At 39.6% G+C, this 19,436-nt stretch overlaps 1 protein-coding gene across 3 annotated transcripts in view; it reads right to left on the bottom strand.

Moving 5' to 3' along the window:
• Nucleotides 1–19,436, bottom strand: part of hdac11 (histone deacetylase 11) — a 47,311-nt gene that overhangs the window by 18,022 nt on the left and 9,853 nt on the right. For 2 of the 3 annotated variants that reach the window (XM_053439802.1, XM_053439811.1), the window contains exons 7-11: nt 17,512–17,588; nt 16,000–16,062; nt 8,265–8,361; nt 7,106–7,284; nt 1,787–5,701 (exon numbers count right to left, since the gene is read on the bottom strand). In XM_053439802.1, the coding sequence (XP_053295777.1) occupies nt 5,459–5,701; nt 7,106–7,284; nt 8,265–8,361; nt 16,000–16,062; nt 17,512–17,588 (659 nt within the window). In that variant the 3' untranslated portion in view covers nt 1,787–5,458. Of the gene's footprint in view, nt 1–1,786; nt 5,702–7,105; nt 7,285–8,264; nt 8,362–15,999; nt 16,063–17,511; nt 17,589–19,436 lie in introns of those variants that run through there. The other variant, XM_053439818.1, reaches the window with a different exon arrangement.

The following is a 19,436-nucleotide window of genomic DNA, read 5'->3' as shown; positions in this document are numbered from 1 at the left end:
GAGCCTTATTAACGAGCTCATTAGACTAGCTGGGTCTGTGTCATATATCATGGTGATATAAGAGGGCATTGTGAGGCCAAAGTGTCAAAACAACATCGAAACACACCCGTAATCCACCGCTGACAGAAAGACAAGAGCTGCTCATCAGGTTAAATGTAGAACAGACCGTATTTAGTTTGTCTGCACAGCTGCCTGTTCTGATTTTCTTTTCAATTAAAAGCTGGAATCTGCTGCTGCACTGCTTTGTCCTTAAAGTAGAGTTTACTTGTCAGTAGGGAAATGAAAACGACACAAACATCCAGAAAAGTTCACTCCTATTGTCCTCCCACACAGATTTCAATTTTTTATTAGTTATGCCTGATTACTGTAGACCTCCTCTGACTGTGTGTGGGGTTGACTGATATTTCACAGACTCTCTTATTAACTGTGTCCGGAGTTGTCCAGTATTCACTGTTTATATCGAGTGTAAAGTTCTCTATTGCCTGAGTGTCCAGTGACAGAAGTAGACTCAAATTAGACCGCCGAAAGTTAAAGCAGTGTTCAATCACCTATGCCTGAGTATACTGTCCTTAAAACACTTTTTTTAATTCTTTACTGTTTACATTTTAAGAGTTCTTGTCTTTGCTTGAATTTGTATATGTACGAACCATGTGCTGAAGGATTTGTGAACAGCTCAAACTTCTCTACTGACAGACTTCAGTCAAAACTGACTACTAGCAAAGAATGGACAGCTTTACTCCACGCTTTCATTAAAATATTTGTTGTAGTAGTTGGTAATTTTGGAAGTGCTTTGGTCAAGTCAAGATGGGAACCAACTTGGTTCGCCTCCATATTGAGTCATGAATAATGGCAGCTTTAGTGATTCTCATTAGTGATTCAGAAGAGTACGGGGATTCTAATTAGTACATAGAGAGTTTCGGGAGCTGACAGGAATTTGAGTATATTATGGTGCCTAACTTTAATTTGAGAGTCAGATCAGACCTGCATGTGAGTGAGCAGAAACCTCAGGGGGGATTTTTCTTTCTCTAAGCAAACCCACGTTACATTTAGGTTCAGCATTTCTCACCTGTAGTGTATTCTCCACATGTTTTAAAGCATTTTAAATCCTCTATCCAGCTTCCACGTTTACTTGGCTTCACTTTTCTTCTTCGCTGTGTTTTCGATCAGGGGAATAGTGTGACTGTATTTACATACCCACTAGTATCCCAGTATGAGGCTTTTCGCAGTTTAAAAAAATTTGTGAAATGTTGTTTACATGAACATTAATAAATTGGGCAATTTGTCCCTATATACATGATAAATTCCAGCATGCATGATGGGAAACTGGCATCCCGAAGCCTAAACCAACTTGAATAAGTCAGCATTTGAACACATCTTCCCATCAAAATTACTCAGTATATCTAGTTCTTTAAATAAATATAAACAAAACTCCACCATCTCTTCACTACAGAGGTGTGCCGTCTGTGTCAAATGCATGCATGTCCTTGTGAAAGTGAATTAAATAAGCAAATGGCCTTGACTTAAGCAGTAGGATGCATCAGAGAAGCTACACAAGAAAGGGACTTTAGTTAGATGATTTCTCACTGTGGTAAATGAGTGGGATTGTCATTATCTCATTTGGGGCAAGGCTTTAGGAACACCCAATAGGGAAAAGCAGTATTCTATGGAAAATGTTATTGTTAGCAGGACCATTGAGTATGGTTTCCCATACATACTATTCTGTAAGCATGGACAGTTAAAGAAATTCAAAGAAATACTCTACAACGTAAGAAAAATGGAAAATGTACTTGTTTGATATCACAGGATTTATTCAATGTCATTATGAATGCATAGACATACTTTTCAATGTCAGCACAAACAAAAAATACACCAGTTCAGTACAGCTCTGAAGACATCACTGTTCTTTTGGCATGCAACAACCAACCAGCACTATTTGCTGAAATGCTGGCTGACACAGAGCGGAGCTGATGAGCTGGAGGATTGGCTCACGTCAGGTATTAAAGAGGCCTGCATACAGTAAGTGATATATTCTGAGACCTAATTAAAGGTAGACTGCACTTAACATTTCAGCCTCACTCAAAGGCAGCAACACCAGATCAAAGGCTCGGTCTAATTAGCACTGACAGCGTTAATATGGCCTGCCTCTCACAGTTTCATTATGAACGTGTCCAAAAGGCTTCCTGAATACGGAGCCAACACTGACTCGTTCATACTGTTCAAAGATAGAAAGCATTTTAATCCTTTAAATGATCAGGAGTCTGTGCTCCGGGCGGAACTTTTGTAACCCAAACAAGAAAAAGCAGTAGTGTGGAGCCAGAGCAGCAGAAGATAATGAATGTGAAAATACATTAGAAAATCATTACAGCAGCACCTGCCAGCTGCCACTTCAGATCCAGTCAACTGCAAAACAGAAGAACAGGTCTGACGTAATGGTGAGCCGCAGAGCAGGCGGCTTCGTCATAAAATATATCCCTTGGCCACATTCACAGTCACAGGAAAATTTCTTCTAATTTGGTCTTCAGCTTTTTCTTGTCTCATTCTTAACCCTGAGCTGTCTTAACTGTCCTAACACAGGATATATCAGCTCTGTCCATACCTGTATTCTCCTGTTTTCCCTCAGGCGGCTGCTGTAATTTGGGAAGTTGTATATGGCTAACTTTGATCTAGACAAAGATCTGGATATAAAATAGACAGAGTTTATATATGCACAGTAGAGCAGAGAAAAAACAGTGCCTCAAAATGGGTTGGGCTTACACAACATTTCAAAGGATTTCAAATGTATTTATTTGAATATATATGTTGGTGTCTAGTGAAAACAAAAGCAGCCAAACAATCAGACTGTGAGACCTGTCCAAAGTGAACCAACAGTTAATCGCATTAACTAATCAACTCTATAGGGAGGCTCAACCTAAAGTGGGAGGTTGTGAAATGTCAGTTAACAGTAAAACAACGAGTGATGTCTTGAACAGTTCTTTATAAGAACTATATCAATATGTTTGGTTCACTTTCATGCTGGTTATTTGACTTATCATTTAAAAACCCTTCATTCCTAAAGGGTGGCACAGTGTAGTTGTTGTTTAGGAGGGGTGCTTAATTGAACAAACCAGTGGTGAGCCAGCTGTATGTGTCCTGCTGACATAACCCGGAAGCTGCAGTAGTGGGAGCTGGGAGTAGTTGGTTGGCTTTTCACAACCCAATCACAGTTTTGTTGATTGAACATTATCTTTGCTCTGAAACAGGAGTGTCCAAACTACCCCTTCTTGCATGTCTCTGAAAACGCAGAAGCATGCGCCGGCCTTAAGTGCATCAACCCTGAGGGTACAAACCCAGAACAACAAGTTTTTTTCAAAAAAATAAAGCAAAACAAAGTGCTATAAGTAAGTGCAATTTAAGTGCTACTAAATTGATAGTTTCAATTTTTTTTTAATATATTATATTTTAAGACATTGATGCGGGCCAATTAAAAATGGATGACGGGCCACAGTTGGCCCGCCTGCCGTAGTTTGGACGCCCCTGCTCTAAGTTATGTTTTGAAGTGGCTTCCCATTCTAAATCTTTCTCACAAATAGCACCTCGTCTAAATAACACAAATTACTACATTCAGTAATGTTGGCAGTGCTTCACTGATCTGGAACAAGACTATGTGTGTCTGATTATCTGGCCACTGGTGTTTCTTGCCTTGTAGGAGTTTGGTTTTGGACAATACTGCAGCATTCTCACATCCAAACTATTTACTTGGCCAATAAAATGTAATTATTGGAAGATTATCATTAAATTGATATATGGCAAAATAAAATGGATAAGGCCCATACAACATTTTAGCAATGTCCACAGTTGTACCACTAATTCCATTTGTTTCCTATCTCTCATACCAAGTTTATGTATACTGTACAATAAGGAAAGGGTGAACAAACGCACGCACACACACACAGAACGAGATCCAGTCTAAATTTGATAAAGATAATTTAGTGTCTTTTGGAAGCAGTGAAGTGGCTGCATCTACTGCATCAATCATATTGATAATGGAATTTTAAAAACATCTACGTACTGTATGTTTAAACATTAAGAGAGTTCTGAATTTCTCGCTACAGCATATCAATCAGAAATACACCGCAAAAAGACCTTTGATTTTCAGGAGCTTGGGAATGTTGGTGAACCTTCTTTCACCATATACAAAAGATATAGTGCTCAGAGTCGTGTGTTTTAAAATTGAAATTGAAATCGAATCGGCGTAAGAGACAGAAAAACCTACGTAAGTACCGATGATGAAATCACACTGATCTCCCTGTAAACATCAACTGCAGATATCAGAGTGTATTTAAAGCACCAAGTGTATTAACAAGAAAATAAACCCATTAATGGTTTAACATGATTAATAAAACACCAATAACTCTTTAGTTAGTACAATATTATCTAGAAATCTCAAATTTCTACTAGAAATTATGAAACGCAAATACTAATAAGGGCTAAAGAGGACATTAGCTTCATTAAGAAGGTTAAAGATCACCATTTAATCATGTTTGGTAGTCAAACTTTGCACAAGCACTTATTGTTCAGATTTTTTATCTCCATTGCAGTACACTGATGGAGGATAATTAACACACTTCCCATGTTTCTGCATCAACATTAGACCTTTGTACCAGTTCATGGACCCTTAATAAGTCATATTCTTCACAAATGACATAAGTACATTTCCTGAGATGAAAGAATGCCTCTCTAATACACAGCCCTGAACATATATTAAACATAACCCTTTGTTCTCCATTAGATTACAGTTTAAAACCTCTTTTTGTGAAACTTCAGAGCTTAAGTAAATCTGCTTTAGCCAAGATGTTATTGTTTCACAGCAAATTCCCTCTTTGCATTACTATTCCCTTAAATTAATCACCAACTTTTACATACACATTTTAACAATGCTTGTGTGTTGTACATATGCAAACACTCATCCTTCCTCACAATATGACTGCTGCTATCACTTATAAAGTCACTCTGCTGCTTTCAAACCTCACAGCTAGAGAAGTCAAAGCTGTGAGTATTGGTCTGCGGTATATTTGCTGTTCACTACGCAAGAGAGCTGCTTTGTCCTTAGACATTAAAGCGCCACATATGGGTCAGTGACAGAAATGGCGGAGCTACATTGGCATGATTTTCAACATACCGCCTAGGAATGCACGGTCGTATCTTTTGCTGTCTTGATCTTAACATTAGCAATCATAAGTCAGTGTTACCATCTTTGTTTATGCATATGTCTCATCACACAAATCTGGAAGTGGCTGAAAGAACAGTCTGAGACAAAGTTTTGCGGAGCGCTCTACAGTCTTGTGTCCGAGTTCCGTGGTGTGCCCTCTGCTCGAGTCCTCCAGTAACATGTTTAGTTCCTATGCAAATATGTGAGCAATTCCATACACGGTGCAGCCGCTTTCCTACGCACGGTTAAACAGCGAGTATACCACAGGCCTTAGACAGCGTTGAATGTTGACCCTGCATGTCGTGAGTGGGACAGCATACTGGTCACCTGCAATGACGAGCCCTCCCCCTCCAGAGCCTCTGCTCCAATCAAACCCTGCTGGTGCAAGTTAAGAATGCAGTCGGCGATGATGCGGGCTGTCTTTTTCTGGTATCCGCCAGATGTGAGCATGAGTATGGGGATGCCTCGTCGCCTTGCAGCTCGGAACACTATCTCATCTCTCTTTACAATGCCCTGGCAAAGAGGAGGAAAGAAAAGCTGTCAATCTCTCCATTGCTTTAGATAGTACTCATAATTTCTGTAAATTCTTAGAAACTGCTGGCTGACGTGTCTATCTACGCTGCCGTCCTCCCCTGAGGAGGGAGTGGGGGCCTGGAAGAGGCCTGATAGTTCCCATATCTCACTGCTCTGCTGTGGAGGAGTAAGCTGCTCAAAGCACACATCAGGGAGGGACTGAGAAGAAACACACACCCCTGCTTCTCTTGGGACTGAGTGCAGACACAGCTTGTGTCAAAAACATTGTGTATTATGGAGCAATTTGTAGCACAAGCGCTGATTTGAAAGAATTAGGTATGGCAGGAACTCATGTTCAACCAGAATCTTAAATAACTATTATGAAAGCTGCAGTGAGTGTTCTTTTTAGGCAATTTACCTGCCTGAATCAGAAATTTGCTCTGCAACACACAACAGTCCATCTCCAACACCTAATGCAAACTCACATAATTTGCTTCATTACTTCCTGGGAGCTGCAGGATCACAGGAAATCTCTTCCCACAGGAAGTGATGTATCCAAATGCGTCTCATTCGGATTACCTCTGAGTACGTTCTATGTTCAGACATATTTCCTTCCATCACAGCAGACACAAATAGTCAATGTTAGACCTAAAGTCGATTTCTAACAATTAAACAGGGAATTGTGGATTTAATCTGTATAAGCTTTGCTCTTTTACTCCACAACAAGTAAAGCCTTGTTCACTCAACAAAATCTTCAGCCCGATTTGCTACTACATAAGCTCCTGATCGACGCTCGATCAGCAATCGTGATCTGTGAACTTTTCAAAGACACAGTGAGAGAAGCTTGCCTACGTGTTGCAGACTTTGCTGGAAATCTAGTTAGAGTGTGACAACTCCAGCCACCTCCAGCCAATCAGAGCACAGGATGGCGTGAAGGTGGGTAAGGGTGCCCCCGGATGTTTGACTGGAGATATCTGTAATCGCGTAAATTAACGATGTGTTTGAGGGACAGGAAAACACAAACTCAGTGCAGCTTTATACTAAACCACATCAGGTTCGGGTCGGCTTCAAACAGAAACTTATTCTTTACAAAAGTGATGTCCACAGAACTGTTCCGTTCTGTGTCTCTTCTCAAGTGTGTTCTTGTGATTAAACGTAATTTGGGGTCCAGTCAAGAGTGAAAGATCATGTAGTGTCCCCACCTTTGGTAGCTAATCGTATAGCATGAACTCACAACGACTGCAAGACTCCAGATCAACAAGATAGCAGTTTGTACATTGCGAACAACGCAGCCATCTAACAACTAAACAAAAAAGTGTATTTTAAAACATGATTCACAGATTAGTGCCTGTAGCACGGTGCTGGAGCATGTTTAGAAACCTTTCCTGCAGTCTAATCCAGTACCTGTGGTGATATGGAGAGTCCTCCAAGGGGGTCCCCATCCAAGATGTCTGTCCCTGCATTATATATGATGATGTCGGGTTGGACCTCATTCAAAGTTCCCTCAAAGTGGAGCTCTACTTTCCGAAGGTACTCCGAGTCTTCAGTGCCCCAGTCCAGCTCCACCTTCCTTTTTATAGCTCCTGCAATACAGGGACAATGATGATTCATTTGAAAAGCACACCATAAAGCCACCGAACATTGCTGCATTCAATAAATCAGCAGTTATGAAACAGTAGCAGTTAGAATGAGCTTAATCCACAGGCTTCATATATAGATTCACTGCAGCGTTGCATGCAACGCAATTTATTAGAGCACAAGCTGAGAAGAGGATTTCTGAAAACTGAATTCTTACATGAGTTTGAGGTAGGTAATTCTCCCCTATAGACTGGTGCACAAGTGGTTCAATTAATTAGTACTGTACATTTTCAATAATTAATGCAAATTATGAAAAAGGTTAATTAGGATACCTTTATGTGTCACAGTAAAAGCAGAACTAAGCTGCACAAGCAGGACAGAACAATGTGAAACAGAGTTTTTTTCAAGTTTGGTCCAGCAAGTTTTTCTCAAAAGTGTCAGAAACTGTCAGTGTCAGTCTTTGAAGGTAGAAGGAAATACACGTGTCTCGGAGGGGAAATGTGAAGCAGAATAGGACTGTGTTTTTTATCTTTAACAAGCCAGAATGTACATTTATTTCACTTTAATAAGGAGAGAGACGATAATGAAATTCAATTAATTGTACAGAGGAAGACAGCTGGGGAGGAGGAAGAGTGCGTTAAAGACAGGACTGTGACATGTGATCTAAGGAGCAATGGTTGGATTGGTGTTAAATGCCAACATGTGGTCGCTCTCAAATCAGATTTAATGTATTGACAAGTTCATTTGTGTAAAAGCTGTGATTATGGTCTTGCAGGGACGTGACATATTTTCTGTTGAATGCCAAAGGAGTGAGTGGTAGTGCTGAGGGAAATCACAGCATAATTAAAATGGCACTGAGTGACATCTAGGGGCGTGCTCCCCCTTCAGTTCCTCAACTGCCAACTAGGCATCACGGGGAAGGGAGAACTCTGCCACCAGATGCATCAAAGTAAATCCTTTAACACAAAATAATGCTTGCACTCACTTTTAGCAAATCCATCCCTGGGGTATATGTTGCGATTATACACATCCATGATGAACACTCGACTGTCATCCATGAAGTCCCGTTCGTGCCCATTTCCCTGTAAAAGAACAGAAACACGATTTTCTTTCAGCCTTTTGACACTGTATCTGCTTCTCTACACATCATCCAACACACACAAGCCAATCCACTAAATATCTTGAATGTGCCCCAGTGCACACAGGTGTCACACAGACCCATCTGTTTACCTGGGATATGCCACGCTGACTGACAGCATCAGATGAGAGATAAACTGTCTTGTTGTCTGTAGGCATTAAATATTGAAATACTTAATAAGTAAAGTCATGGCTTCTTCATCCCTTTTCATTTCCTTTCCTACGTTTGTCATCCAAAGTGTCTGGTTGCTGTCAGGAGGAGATTAAGCGACGCGCCACTGTCTAGTATTACTGAATGAATAAAGGAGAATGTATGGGACATGCAAGGCAGTTTGGTGTCAGCTGAACATCGTGCCTAAGTAAGTGTATAATCCACCAGCAGGTACTGTATGCAAAATAAGGATGTTTATAATGTGTTGTCTACACATCGTGATGGCTGTCGGCCCATAGATCAAGTCGTATAATGCTGAGCCCTGTTGTAAAAGGAATAGTTCCAAACTTAGGCATTTTGTTATCTGCTTTCTAACTGACAGTGAAATTAGATTATCGATACTAGTCTTGGGTTTTTGCTTTTAGAATGGAGGTAGAGCCAGGAGTCGATTAGCTTTAGCTTAGCATGGCATAATGACTGGATACTTAGCTTTGTCAAAGGTTCAAACCCCACCTACAAATACCTTGACAAATTACTTGATAAATTGCTGTTTCGTATTCCCTTAGCTACAGAAAAAATAACATGATAATTTGTGGTTTTATGTGAAAGTGACTTGTGATCTTCTTGATGTTTCTCTCATATTTTAGTCTTCATGCTAATCTAAACCTCCCGCTTCTGACTCCATAGTTAAACAAAGATATGCGATGGTGTTTATCATATCATCTAACTTTTTATAATTTTAAGTGAGGGTTGGTAATTCAACCAATCATTTCATTTGATTAAATTGATCACACTTGTTACCAAAGCTACCTAATAGGATTAACATATTAAAGCTCTTCTTGTTGCCACATACCACACCATTTGCAGGCTCAGCTAAACTCCCATTGCTTGATGGTCCTCTCAAATACATAAACTCAATTATAACATACAATATATTTATGCATTACAGCACAAAACAGCATAACAATATAACATTAATCAACAAGCTTCAGTCTAGAACATTCCTTCATTCAATAATGTCCACTATACTGGGCCCTGTTGTCCAAAAATCCTTTTAGAAATACAATGATCTTTTCTAATCATTGTTTTGTTAGATTTCTAGGATCCTGTTTTTTTTCTATGTGTTTCCAGTGTGTCCTTTTTCCCTTCCTTGGAGCATATATGTAGTTTTCCGTTTAGCCAAAACATTAGATTTGGCTTCAGATGCTTTGGGAAAACTGGCCAATGTGAGTAGTTGTTATGTTATCTTGCTGTGTGCCAAGGTGAGTGACGGACAAATTAAGAGACCACCTTCCGTTTAGTTTCACCTTACTTTTTCATGCTAATAAAGTAGCAAAAATAGCTAATTCTATCATAAGAATTTGGTTAATATTTGTCCAAAACCCAGTCAGTTGGAACCATTTCACTATATCTTTAACAAAAACAACTAAATCACTCCATATGTTTCTGTTTGACTTACTTAGCGCTAGAATAAACAATAGTCAAGAGGGAGAGCATAAGCAGATAATAGTGATGGCCTATAGCACACAAACAGCACTTAGAACCCAGTAGCCTGTTTGTACACCATCTTCACATTACTGTTAACTTCAATGTCCTCCAGCCCGTTGTATGCCTCCACCAACCAAATTGCAGGAAAAACCCCAGTCAGAAGGAACGCTGACTCAGGAAAAAACTATCAAATGTGTGATCTTGACCCATGGATTTTCCTCTTTCTTAGTCACATAAAACGCAGACCTTCCCCCACTGGATCATACGAATTCTTGGCACACATAGAATAGTCATGTTTCAGTAAGTCCACTGGCTACTGTTAGCATAGCAAGTTATAGTCAAATGAGCCTAGTCATCTGGTCCTGTTGTGACTAATTTAAAAAGTGTCAATGTGGTCATTCAAAAATTACAGCAATGATTTTTCATAGCATTGTTACCATCAAGGTTCAATGTGGTTTCTTGAAAAGTTGTATGTAAAACTTTTGGTTAGCACAGGACAAATGATACATTTTGTGGATTTTTCATGTGAGAAAGAGTAAACGCGACTGCTGCAGCAACACAATTAACAAAAAGTGGTATTTTTGTGGTTATTGTTTCTATTCTTCCATAAGGGATTTCCCCTAATTCCTTCCACATCAATTCAGCTTCAGAGATAGTTTTATCTAGTATGCATGGCATGTCTATCAATTCACAGATTTCCAGTAAATTTCTAGTCAGTGGAGTTTGAGAGCTGCTTTTCAGTTCCATTTTGTTGACTGCCTGCAGGACATTAACATCAAGAAGCTTTGTGGAATCCAGTTTTTACTATATCTGGATGACTTTGTGGAATGTGTAACCAGAGTGTTGGAAGAATCTGTTAATTTATCCCTAAAGACAACTTAAATTCTTGTTGATGCAAAATGTAATACAAATTTAAGCATTTTAATATCTAATTTCCCCTGTATGGAAAGAAAGAATATGACTTAAGGGTATGAATCAATATGAGTTTTGCATTGGACTTCAGTTTGAACTCTATGGATGAAGTAACAAGCCCATGTAACACTGGGGGGTTCTATAGGCTTCCTTTAGACAATGACTAAGTGAACATGTAAGTGAATGCTCTGCCCCACCTCTGAAAGACAGCCTGAGACTATAAATCAGCTTATATGTCGCCTAAGCTTCTCCTGCATGCAGTCTTATTAGTCTTATCCTCCCCCGCATATGTAGTGTATAATAAAAGATTGCCATTGCCATTAGTTAACGTCATATGAAAGCCTATACGGCAGCCTTCAAACAGGCCTTTCCTTCAGTTCTGCAAAACAGATATTCTGCTTTACAGAGTTCAAACATCTGTATTAAATCATAGATCCATCTGTCACTACTTAACACAACTCGATCAAAGGAGCAGGATGACTACAAAAAATAGAGCATTTTCATTTTCATCTAAGAGGAATGGAAGATATTTGTATGCTTTTCTGAGGTTATGCCAGAAGACAGGATGATAGTGGAGGGGAGTGACTGATGATCAACTCCAACAATTTCTAGATATTAACAGTATATATGGTAATTTATTATTTATGTCAAGTTTAACTCAGTGGCAATAGCACATTTCTAGACAGATATATAGGGAATATTGTATAAAGAGATAATAATGGATAGAAATACTTTGTACCCCAGAAACCCCAGAGTCTTACATAATTTTTTCAGCTGAACCACTGCACTTCTTTTTGGGCTGTATCACCAAACACAATGCAGGATATAAGCATGGCAGGTTATAAATGTTCACAAATTGAGTGTTGTCTCAAAATCTAACATTACTTTTAAACAATCTTTAATGGGGGCACGAGGAGAAGATGGAGGGGGCTCGGTGCAATCAACGTAGTGCTGTACAGTATTATAGGAAAAAATATATATAATAAGTATTTATTATAATAAATATTAATAAAAAGTATTGTAAGGTAATAATACGTTGTTATAGACTTATTGACAAATATAAGCAGGGACCCTAAGAAAATGGCAAGTTAAATATTCAGACGTTTCTTCATGATAGCCAACTTTGGAAATGTTTGAATAATAATATAACATACCGTTAATATAACTGACAAATTATTTGAAATACACTTCCATGATAACGTTTGAGACCATAATTTGTGGTTTTGTTTGCCTAGAATAAAAATATATTGTTAAGTGTTTCAATTATGAAACATCATTCCCTATACAGATATTTAACAAATAAAATGATTTAACATTTACAAAAGATACTCCCTCATTTGGTGTTTGGTTACTCTAAAATTTGTCATGGGGTTCGAGTTGGGTTAGGATCCTGTGACTGACGGCCACAATCACTAATCATCCTTGGTGGAGCTATCAGATGTAATACTCTGTCCCAAAGGGTCTTTTTTAACTTGTTATTTCCTATTAATTGATATTCTAATTTTGGGTGTCTGGTTGATTTACTTCTTGTCTATATCTGCGTCCCAATTCAGGGGCTAGTTCGGTGACGCTAGCTCCGTCGTTTGTAACATTGGATCAGCTTTTGGTAACCCCAAAATTGCAGACCATTGACTGAAAAAGTTCACAGATAACTTTAGATGTTGTTTTTTTCACCACCATATCTTGTCCCATAATCTTCTCTGGTCGTTTTGTTACCCTGTGCATTACAGAAGAATATAGACGACAGAATGCAATGTTTGTCAGCAACCTTAGCAATGCAAATTACATTTAACCCTTAAGTTTAGTTTTTGGTGCTGCCTTCAAGTCGAAATGCCAAAACACTGCACCGAGTACATTCAAATCAAAGTCTCCCAGTGTGCACAGTTTGCCGTGGCTGTTTTACTGTTTATTTTTGACATATTTATATCAATTACACCTGTTTTATTAAAAATAACTGTCGGTGTTGTGTTTAATTGCAGTGTCGTCCGTTCACAGCTTCCTTTCGTCCTGACATACTGGAACTTATGACCTGCATGTGTGTTTCCAAACAGCCGCCGATGGTTACCTTTGATTGGTGGAGAGGTAAGTAACACTTTTGGGGAAATCCCTGCTAACAAGTAATAAATATATTTTGCTACGTTTTAGTAGACACTGAAATTAAAGTCTGTGTGTTGCAGGCTGCCCCCTTCTGTCAGTGTCGAATAGGGTGCCACAATGTTGGCTCAACATCATGATGGCTATCAGTCATTATATAACATTAAATACTCTTCACTGCACCTTCCAGCCGTGTTGTGTTTGAAAACGTAACCCCCACAACAATCAGTATGTGTTACATTTGTCCATGCATTTAATAAGCTTTGACCTTTATTTTTCACCAATCCATTAAAAGGTGTATATACAGTATGTCAGAAGCATTTTCTGATATAGCCTACTTCAGCATGATATGTTTCACAGAAATGAGTCAATACACAAAGTTTGATGCATTTTCTACCCAGGGTAATGACAAGGCCTATTTTCCTTTTTCCAGTCCTGCTTGTTATAGACTACACCTAAAATTGATCATTACTGTTTTGCTTTTGACTGGGTGATTGAGCACGACAGCGGTCTAGGCTGTAACCCTAACTCAGAAACATGAAATACTCTTCACTGGACACAAAGTTGTAAGTCCAACGTTAAGTCATGTTTGAGGTTGCAATTAGGATTTCTGTGTATCGCTAATATTTGGCCTAATTATCTGCTGAGAAAGTCACTTCAGGCCAACTTCCATGCCTTCATGCAGATTTACTCTTTTGTTCTTCTTCATGAATTATTTACTCCACTTCTGTATTGATCTCCTTCTTGTCAATAGGTTAAGGCGCATCGTGATCAATGAGCAATAGCTGAAAATGAATAACGCACTAAATCTGGAATGGACCTCTGGAACCTTGAGACGGCATAAATGTGCACACAGTTCTCAGGGCTGATTTGTGCTGGATACAACTCATTATATTGGAGACACAAATTAAGACTAAACAATGATAATCACACTTAAAAAATGTCAAGTCATTGTTATCTACAGCTGGGGTGAGCTCAGTCCATCAATGAAGCAAAGAGGGAGAACATAGTGTACGATGTACACACACTAGGGAAGAGAGGATGCTTTGGTGCCACAGTGGTTCTATTTTCTAAACAATTGTATGATGTTGTGAGTTCTTTAAGGCATCAATTATGGGATCTGGTCGCATCATGTGATGCCATGACATACATGACTTTTGTATCCTGCTTGAACTTGAATTATGTCAAGTCTGAGTGTGAAAGTGACTAAATGCTGGGCCCTATATGAGTCGGGCAAGCACAATAACAAGTGTTAAAGGCGTGAGTCTTGGGCACACTCAAAGCACACATGCTATCTTTTGGGTAAATGTAGGTACAGCAGTGCAAATTGCCAAAGAGCTGATTGATGTGGAATAGGGTTCAGAGGACGTGATGGTTTTGGAATTCACTTTTAGTCGGTTACATCACAGGTCTCATTGCTTTGAACCAACTGTTCCAGAGACAGAGGCTTCTCCAGGAAATCATGCTGTTAGGAAATAGGCTTAGTGCTGCAGGACCACAGGCTTTCTCCAGCCCCTCATCTATCCTTTAAGCCCTACTTTGAGCTCAGCAAGAAAAGCCTTCTGAACAAAGAACTATAACATCTGCCGAGTAACTTTAATTCATATAAGTGTGTCACTTCCCGTTTTATTTTGTTTTTGAATCATTGCGTTCATGGACTCCAGCTTCAATTCCTCTCATTGTTCAGTTTCCATCCACATACCTGCAACCTGCACCTCATCAGCACTCATTACCCAGTATATGTACAACTGCATATACGCCACTGCCAGAATGTCTTTTATTTTCCCATGTACCGACCTCTGGATTTGGAACTGTTTTCCTGTGTATAACCTTCGCCTGTTTTAGTAAAGACCTTGATTTTGTCCTTATCCCTTGGCTTCCTGAGGGTTCTCTGTGTTTTGGGTCTCCTGGTTTCAGTATTCAATATTTGCATACTGCGAAATTCTCTGAATCACGTTGAAAGTGGCTTATGGTAGTGAAATGAACATTCAGTTCACAGGCAACACTTCTGGTGTACATTCCTGCAGTAAGCATGCCAATAACAACAACTGCTAATTTGAGTGGCCTTTAATTGTAACCAGTTTAAGGCACACCTTTTAAATAACCATGCTCTTAGTCCAGCATCTTGAGATGCCTTAACTGCCAGGTGGATGGATTATTTTAGCAAAGGTGAAGTGCTCACTTATACAGATTTTAATATATTTGAGAACAAAATCCAGAGAATTATGCAATAATTATCCCTTAAATCAGCATATTTTTTTATGTAACACCTGTGAGGTGGCTACTAACTCAGATTTGAACAAATTTGGGAGAGAGAAATAAATTGTTCTTTGCATAGAGGAAATATCATTAAAAATATGTGCAAAAACAAAATAATTTAGTGTATTTATCATTAATGCATTGGTATTATATTTCTTTTAATACTTCAGGACAATCTTATGACAAGTAAATGAATACACAAAGAATCAGGGTTTATGTGAGGGCATGCTAAATGTTAAGTACTCTTAATTGAGTAGGAGAGTTGTGACAGTGGTGACAGCGTGGTCAGCTGACATCATTAAGTTCAATAAAGCTCATTTGTAAGAAATAAAAATCATAAATATAGCTATTTTGTTGCTGCAGGCCATTAAAGCTGTTTTTTTTCTATTGCAATTTTGTCTAAACTTTTAAAATCATAAAAAAGTTGACATATTTCAAACACATCTACACAAGCAGCTGACATTTCTGCCAATATAACCAAAGCCTGTATGCACTCAGCTGTTTGCCAGTGGAGATTTTTTCAAATACATTCCAATGAATATGACAGTAAGGGCCAATTTGGCCCACAGGGAGCCACATTGATTGGTGGGTTGGTGAAAGGGTGGTTATCTTGTCATCAATGTCAGCTCCTGAGCATCAATGCACATCGACACAGAGAGAGGTAATGGTATCGGCTCACCTGATGAGCATCCAGATCGATGATGGTAGCCCTGGAGATGCCTTCCACTCTCTCAAACAGAAACTGAGAAATGAATGAGAACAGGTTTTTCTTTCTCTCTGAAGAATCCACACTCACTGCTAAGGTCCTCACTGAGGGATTCCAAAGTCAAACTTTTACTTTTGAGACAGAGGCTCTTCTAAATTCAAACTTCCACAATAACCTGGTTATGCTCATACTCATCTATTTCAGAAAGCAGTGGGATGGTGTCCTGAGATCTACTTATTGTCACAGGTTACAGCTGCATGGTGGAAATTCTGCAAATTACTTTTTTTGCTACGGTTATTTTCCAATTTAGAATCAAATCTGTAAAATTACGAGATGAAGATTTTTTGGGAAGACCTTTAAATTACCCTATTATAATTTAAGCCATTGAGACTGCTGCTACTCTAAATGTATGTTATTGTCAACAGGATCCAAGTTCACGATGTGTGATCTTGTTGCTTAGATGACTTTGCTGTTTTTTTAAATACATCATAAACATATAACTTAAAGGATAAAGAAAGTTCAGTTATGCTCAGAGGATCAGTGTATTTGGTGAGACCTGGTTTTGGTGAAGGAATAATGTGAATTTGTTCTGCTTGAAAGTTGTTCCAGTACCAAACTAGGAAGACGACATCCATGTCTGTTGTGACGGTTGGCAATTCTTGCCCTCAAGGGATAGTTTACCGAAAAAAATCCAAAAATCCACTTATTATTTGATTACCACTAAGCCGATGGATGGGTGGGTGAAATGATTGAGTCCAAAATACACTTCTATAGTCTCAGGGGTAAACAGGGTTGCAGCCAAATCCGATACAATGGAAGTCAATGGTGAGTAACATAACATAAACATAAAAGGCCTCCATACTGCTCGTGTGGTGTCATCCAAGTGTCCACAAGCCCCGACATTGGATGACACCACACTAGCAGTACAGAGGCCTGTAGTGTTTTTCTGTTGTTTTATTATGTCTGAAGTATTAGGTCTCAGGTTACTTCAATTGTTTTAGACTCAATTGTTTTTGAGACTCTTGAAGAAGTGTTTGGTGGACTCACCAAACACTTCACCCACCCCTCCATCAGCATTGTGATGAATAGATAATAAGTGAATTTTATTCCCTTTAACTTAGTTTGGCACTCTATTAGCCGAAAGGGGTCTCTAGTTGTTCCATACTGTCCTCACTGCCATTATGCAGTTCAGACTGCCAATAGATACTTATCTTTACCCGGGTAGCTCAAGGTAGCATTGAAGGGAGGGGTCATGGGGTCAATATACACAATTCTCATTTTGTTCAAAGTTTGATTCCAATGTCCTGAAGAAAACTACTAGTTATTGCAGTATTTTATTGCTTATGAATGTGTTTGTGTTAATTAATTCAATAGCACATAATCTCACTTTAATCATGGAAGACTTTTACATGAATCTGAGAAAAAGGGATTTTTCCTACGTGAAGGTTTTGAATGAGGTTAACCCGTCGACAAAATTAGTCTTACCTTGATGGCCAGAGTGATGTCAGCATAGGCACAAAAGCCCCCTCCCTTGTCACTGGAGCAGTGGTGGAAGCCTCCTCCTGGGAAACAAAGAAATTCACCAACTCAGTGTCAGGGCCATTTAGCCTGGATGCCAGACGAACTTAGCCCCGCCCACAACATTTTTGGTCGGGCAGTTCGGTCTGGAGTCGCTCCATTGGGAAAAAATTATGGCCCGACCGGGCCAATCAGATTGTCAGGGCGGGCTTTATACGATGATTGACAGATGATCAATGGTAACGTAATCAACCACGTCATCAAAGTGCCCTTGGGTTGAATTCGTTTTCAACAAACATGCCTGCCGCTGGCGAGCTGAGATGTGTAGATGCTGCCATTGAGTCTGTTTTAGAAGACATCGACAGCGCATTCATTTTTAAAGAGGAACACAGAACGTGGAGGCGACGCCAAAGCACCGCGCTAATCCCTATCGCCCCGGCGCTTGGCTGTTCACAACGGACACTGAACTGCCGGGCAGCGCTAATAATATCACCTGTTGATCCAGTAGATCGCTGCACGGCTTTGTACCGCGAGGCAGCCTTGGCGCAGCGCGGTGCTTCAGCCTCCGGTGTGACCGGCACAAAGTTTTAACATGGGAGTGGATGGGAGCCAGCTGTTATTTAAGGCTTGGCGCTGCGCTGAAGCATCCGGTGTGAACCCGGCGTTAGTAAATAACTCACAATGCGTTGCTTAGCATACGTCACATACTACGTTGCTCTGATTGGTTGTAGGTCTATCCAATTGAGCGAAGAGGAATTTTACTTCCTGGTGAGTTGAAACACGCCCCATAATTTTTTCCCAATGGAGCGACTCCAGACCGAACTGCCCAACCAAAAATGTTGTGGGCGGGGCTAAGTTCGTCTGGCATCCAGGCTAAGGGCCATTAGACCATTCGAGCAGGTCACTGGACGTCTAAGGGGTCTTTTGTTCAAAAGGACCATAATTGGTGATGTAAAACTGGCTGTTATTGAATATATATAAAACGGCTGCAGTTCCCTTGTGGAACAACAATTGGTATATTGACAACAGGATGGGAGTGTTCAATTGCTCCTTCAGCAGGAACGCACAGTGATGGAGAGATACACTATAATGTAGAGGGGCACTATTTTAATTGGGATGATGACTATTCATTCGGGTGAAGAGTTATTGTCCCCTCTGCCCTGCTATGCTTATGTTCATTATACCATAGTGTAGGGTAGAATGTTAATACAGGCCAGTTAGCCAATGAATGAAATATGATAAGCATTTATTGCCTCTAAAAATAGTCTTCCATAAAGCCTCTACGACCTCATAGTGTTGAGACACACAATATGCAGATGTCTGGTGCATCTGCATATCCTTTATATCTTCATTAAAATCATGTTTATTGATGCAGAATAATCTTTCCCCCAATTCATCAACAGAAGGTGTGAAGGAGCTGAGTAAGCAAGAGGTACAAAGTGAAAATCTGATGGGCTGTTGTTTTTTTTGCCTGCTTCGCACAAATCAGCAATGAGGAATAAGGCATGACCCTGGTTTTTCAGCCAAATACTTCCCCCTCTTTCAGCCCGACCACTGATGGCAGCGAGTCAAGAAGGAAATGCAACAACAACACCACCAAAGAAATGATGAGATGGTATCGACATGAATTTAAGGAACACTATATTATTATAAATGTTTTTTTCCCCAAATATAGCACAAACTTCTATGAAAAGGTCAAACAACAAAGAATCAGTTCTGCAAATAGATTATTCTCCCAAGGACAAATGTACAGGTGGACAGCCATAATCAGCACTTCTGCTAGTGCAAACAAAGATACATAGGTGATGACAATGTTTTCAGCAAGGGCAAGTTTTCAGATCTCAGACAACCTAGTGAGCTGCAGGGAGAAGGTTTGGGGAACATGTCTGAAG

The sequence above is a fragment of the Pleuronectes platessa genome, chromosome 2 (assembly GCF_947347685.1).
Source record: "Pleuronectes platessa chromosome 2, fPlePla1.1, whole genome shotgun sequence".
Classification (NCBI taxonomy): domain Eukaryota; kingdom Metazoa; phylum Chordata; class Actinopteri; order Pleuronectiformes; family Pleuronectidae; genus Pleuronectes; species Pleuronectes platessa.
Note: the sequence above shows the minus strand (reverse complement) of the source record. Positions and strands in the feature narration are given on the sequence as shown.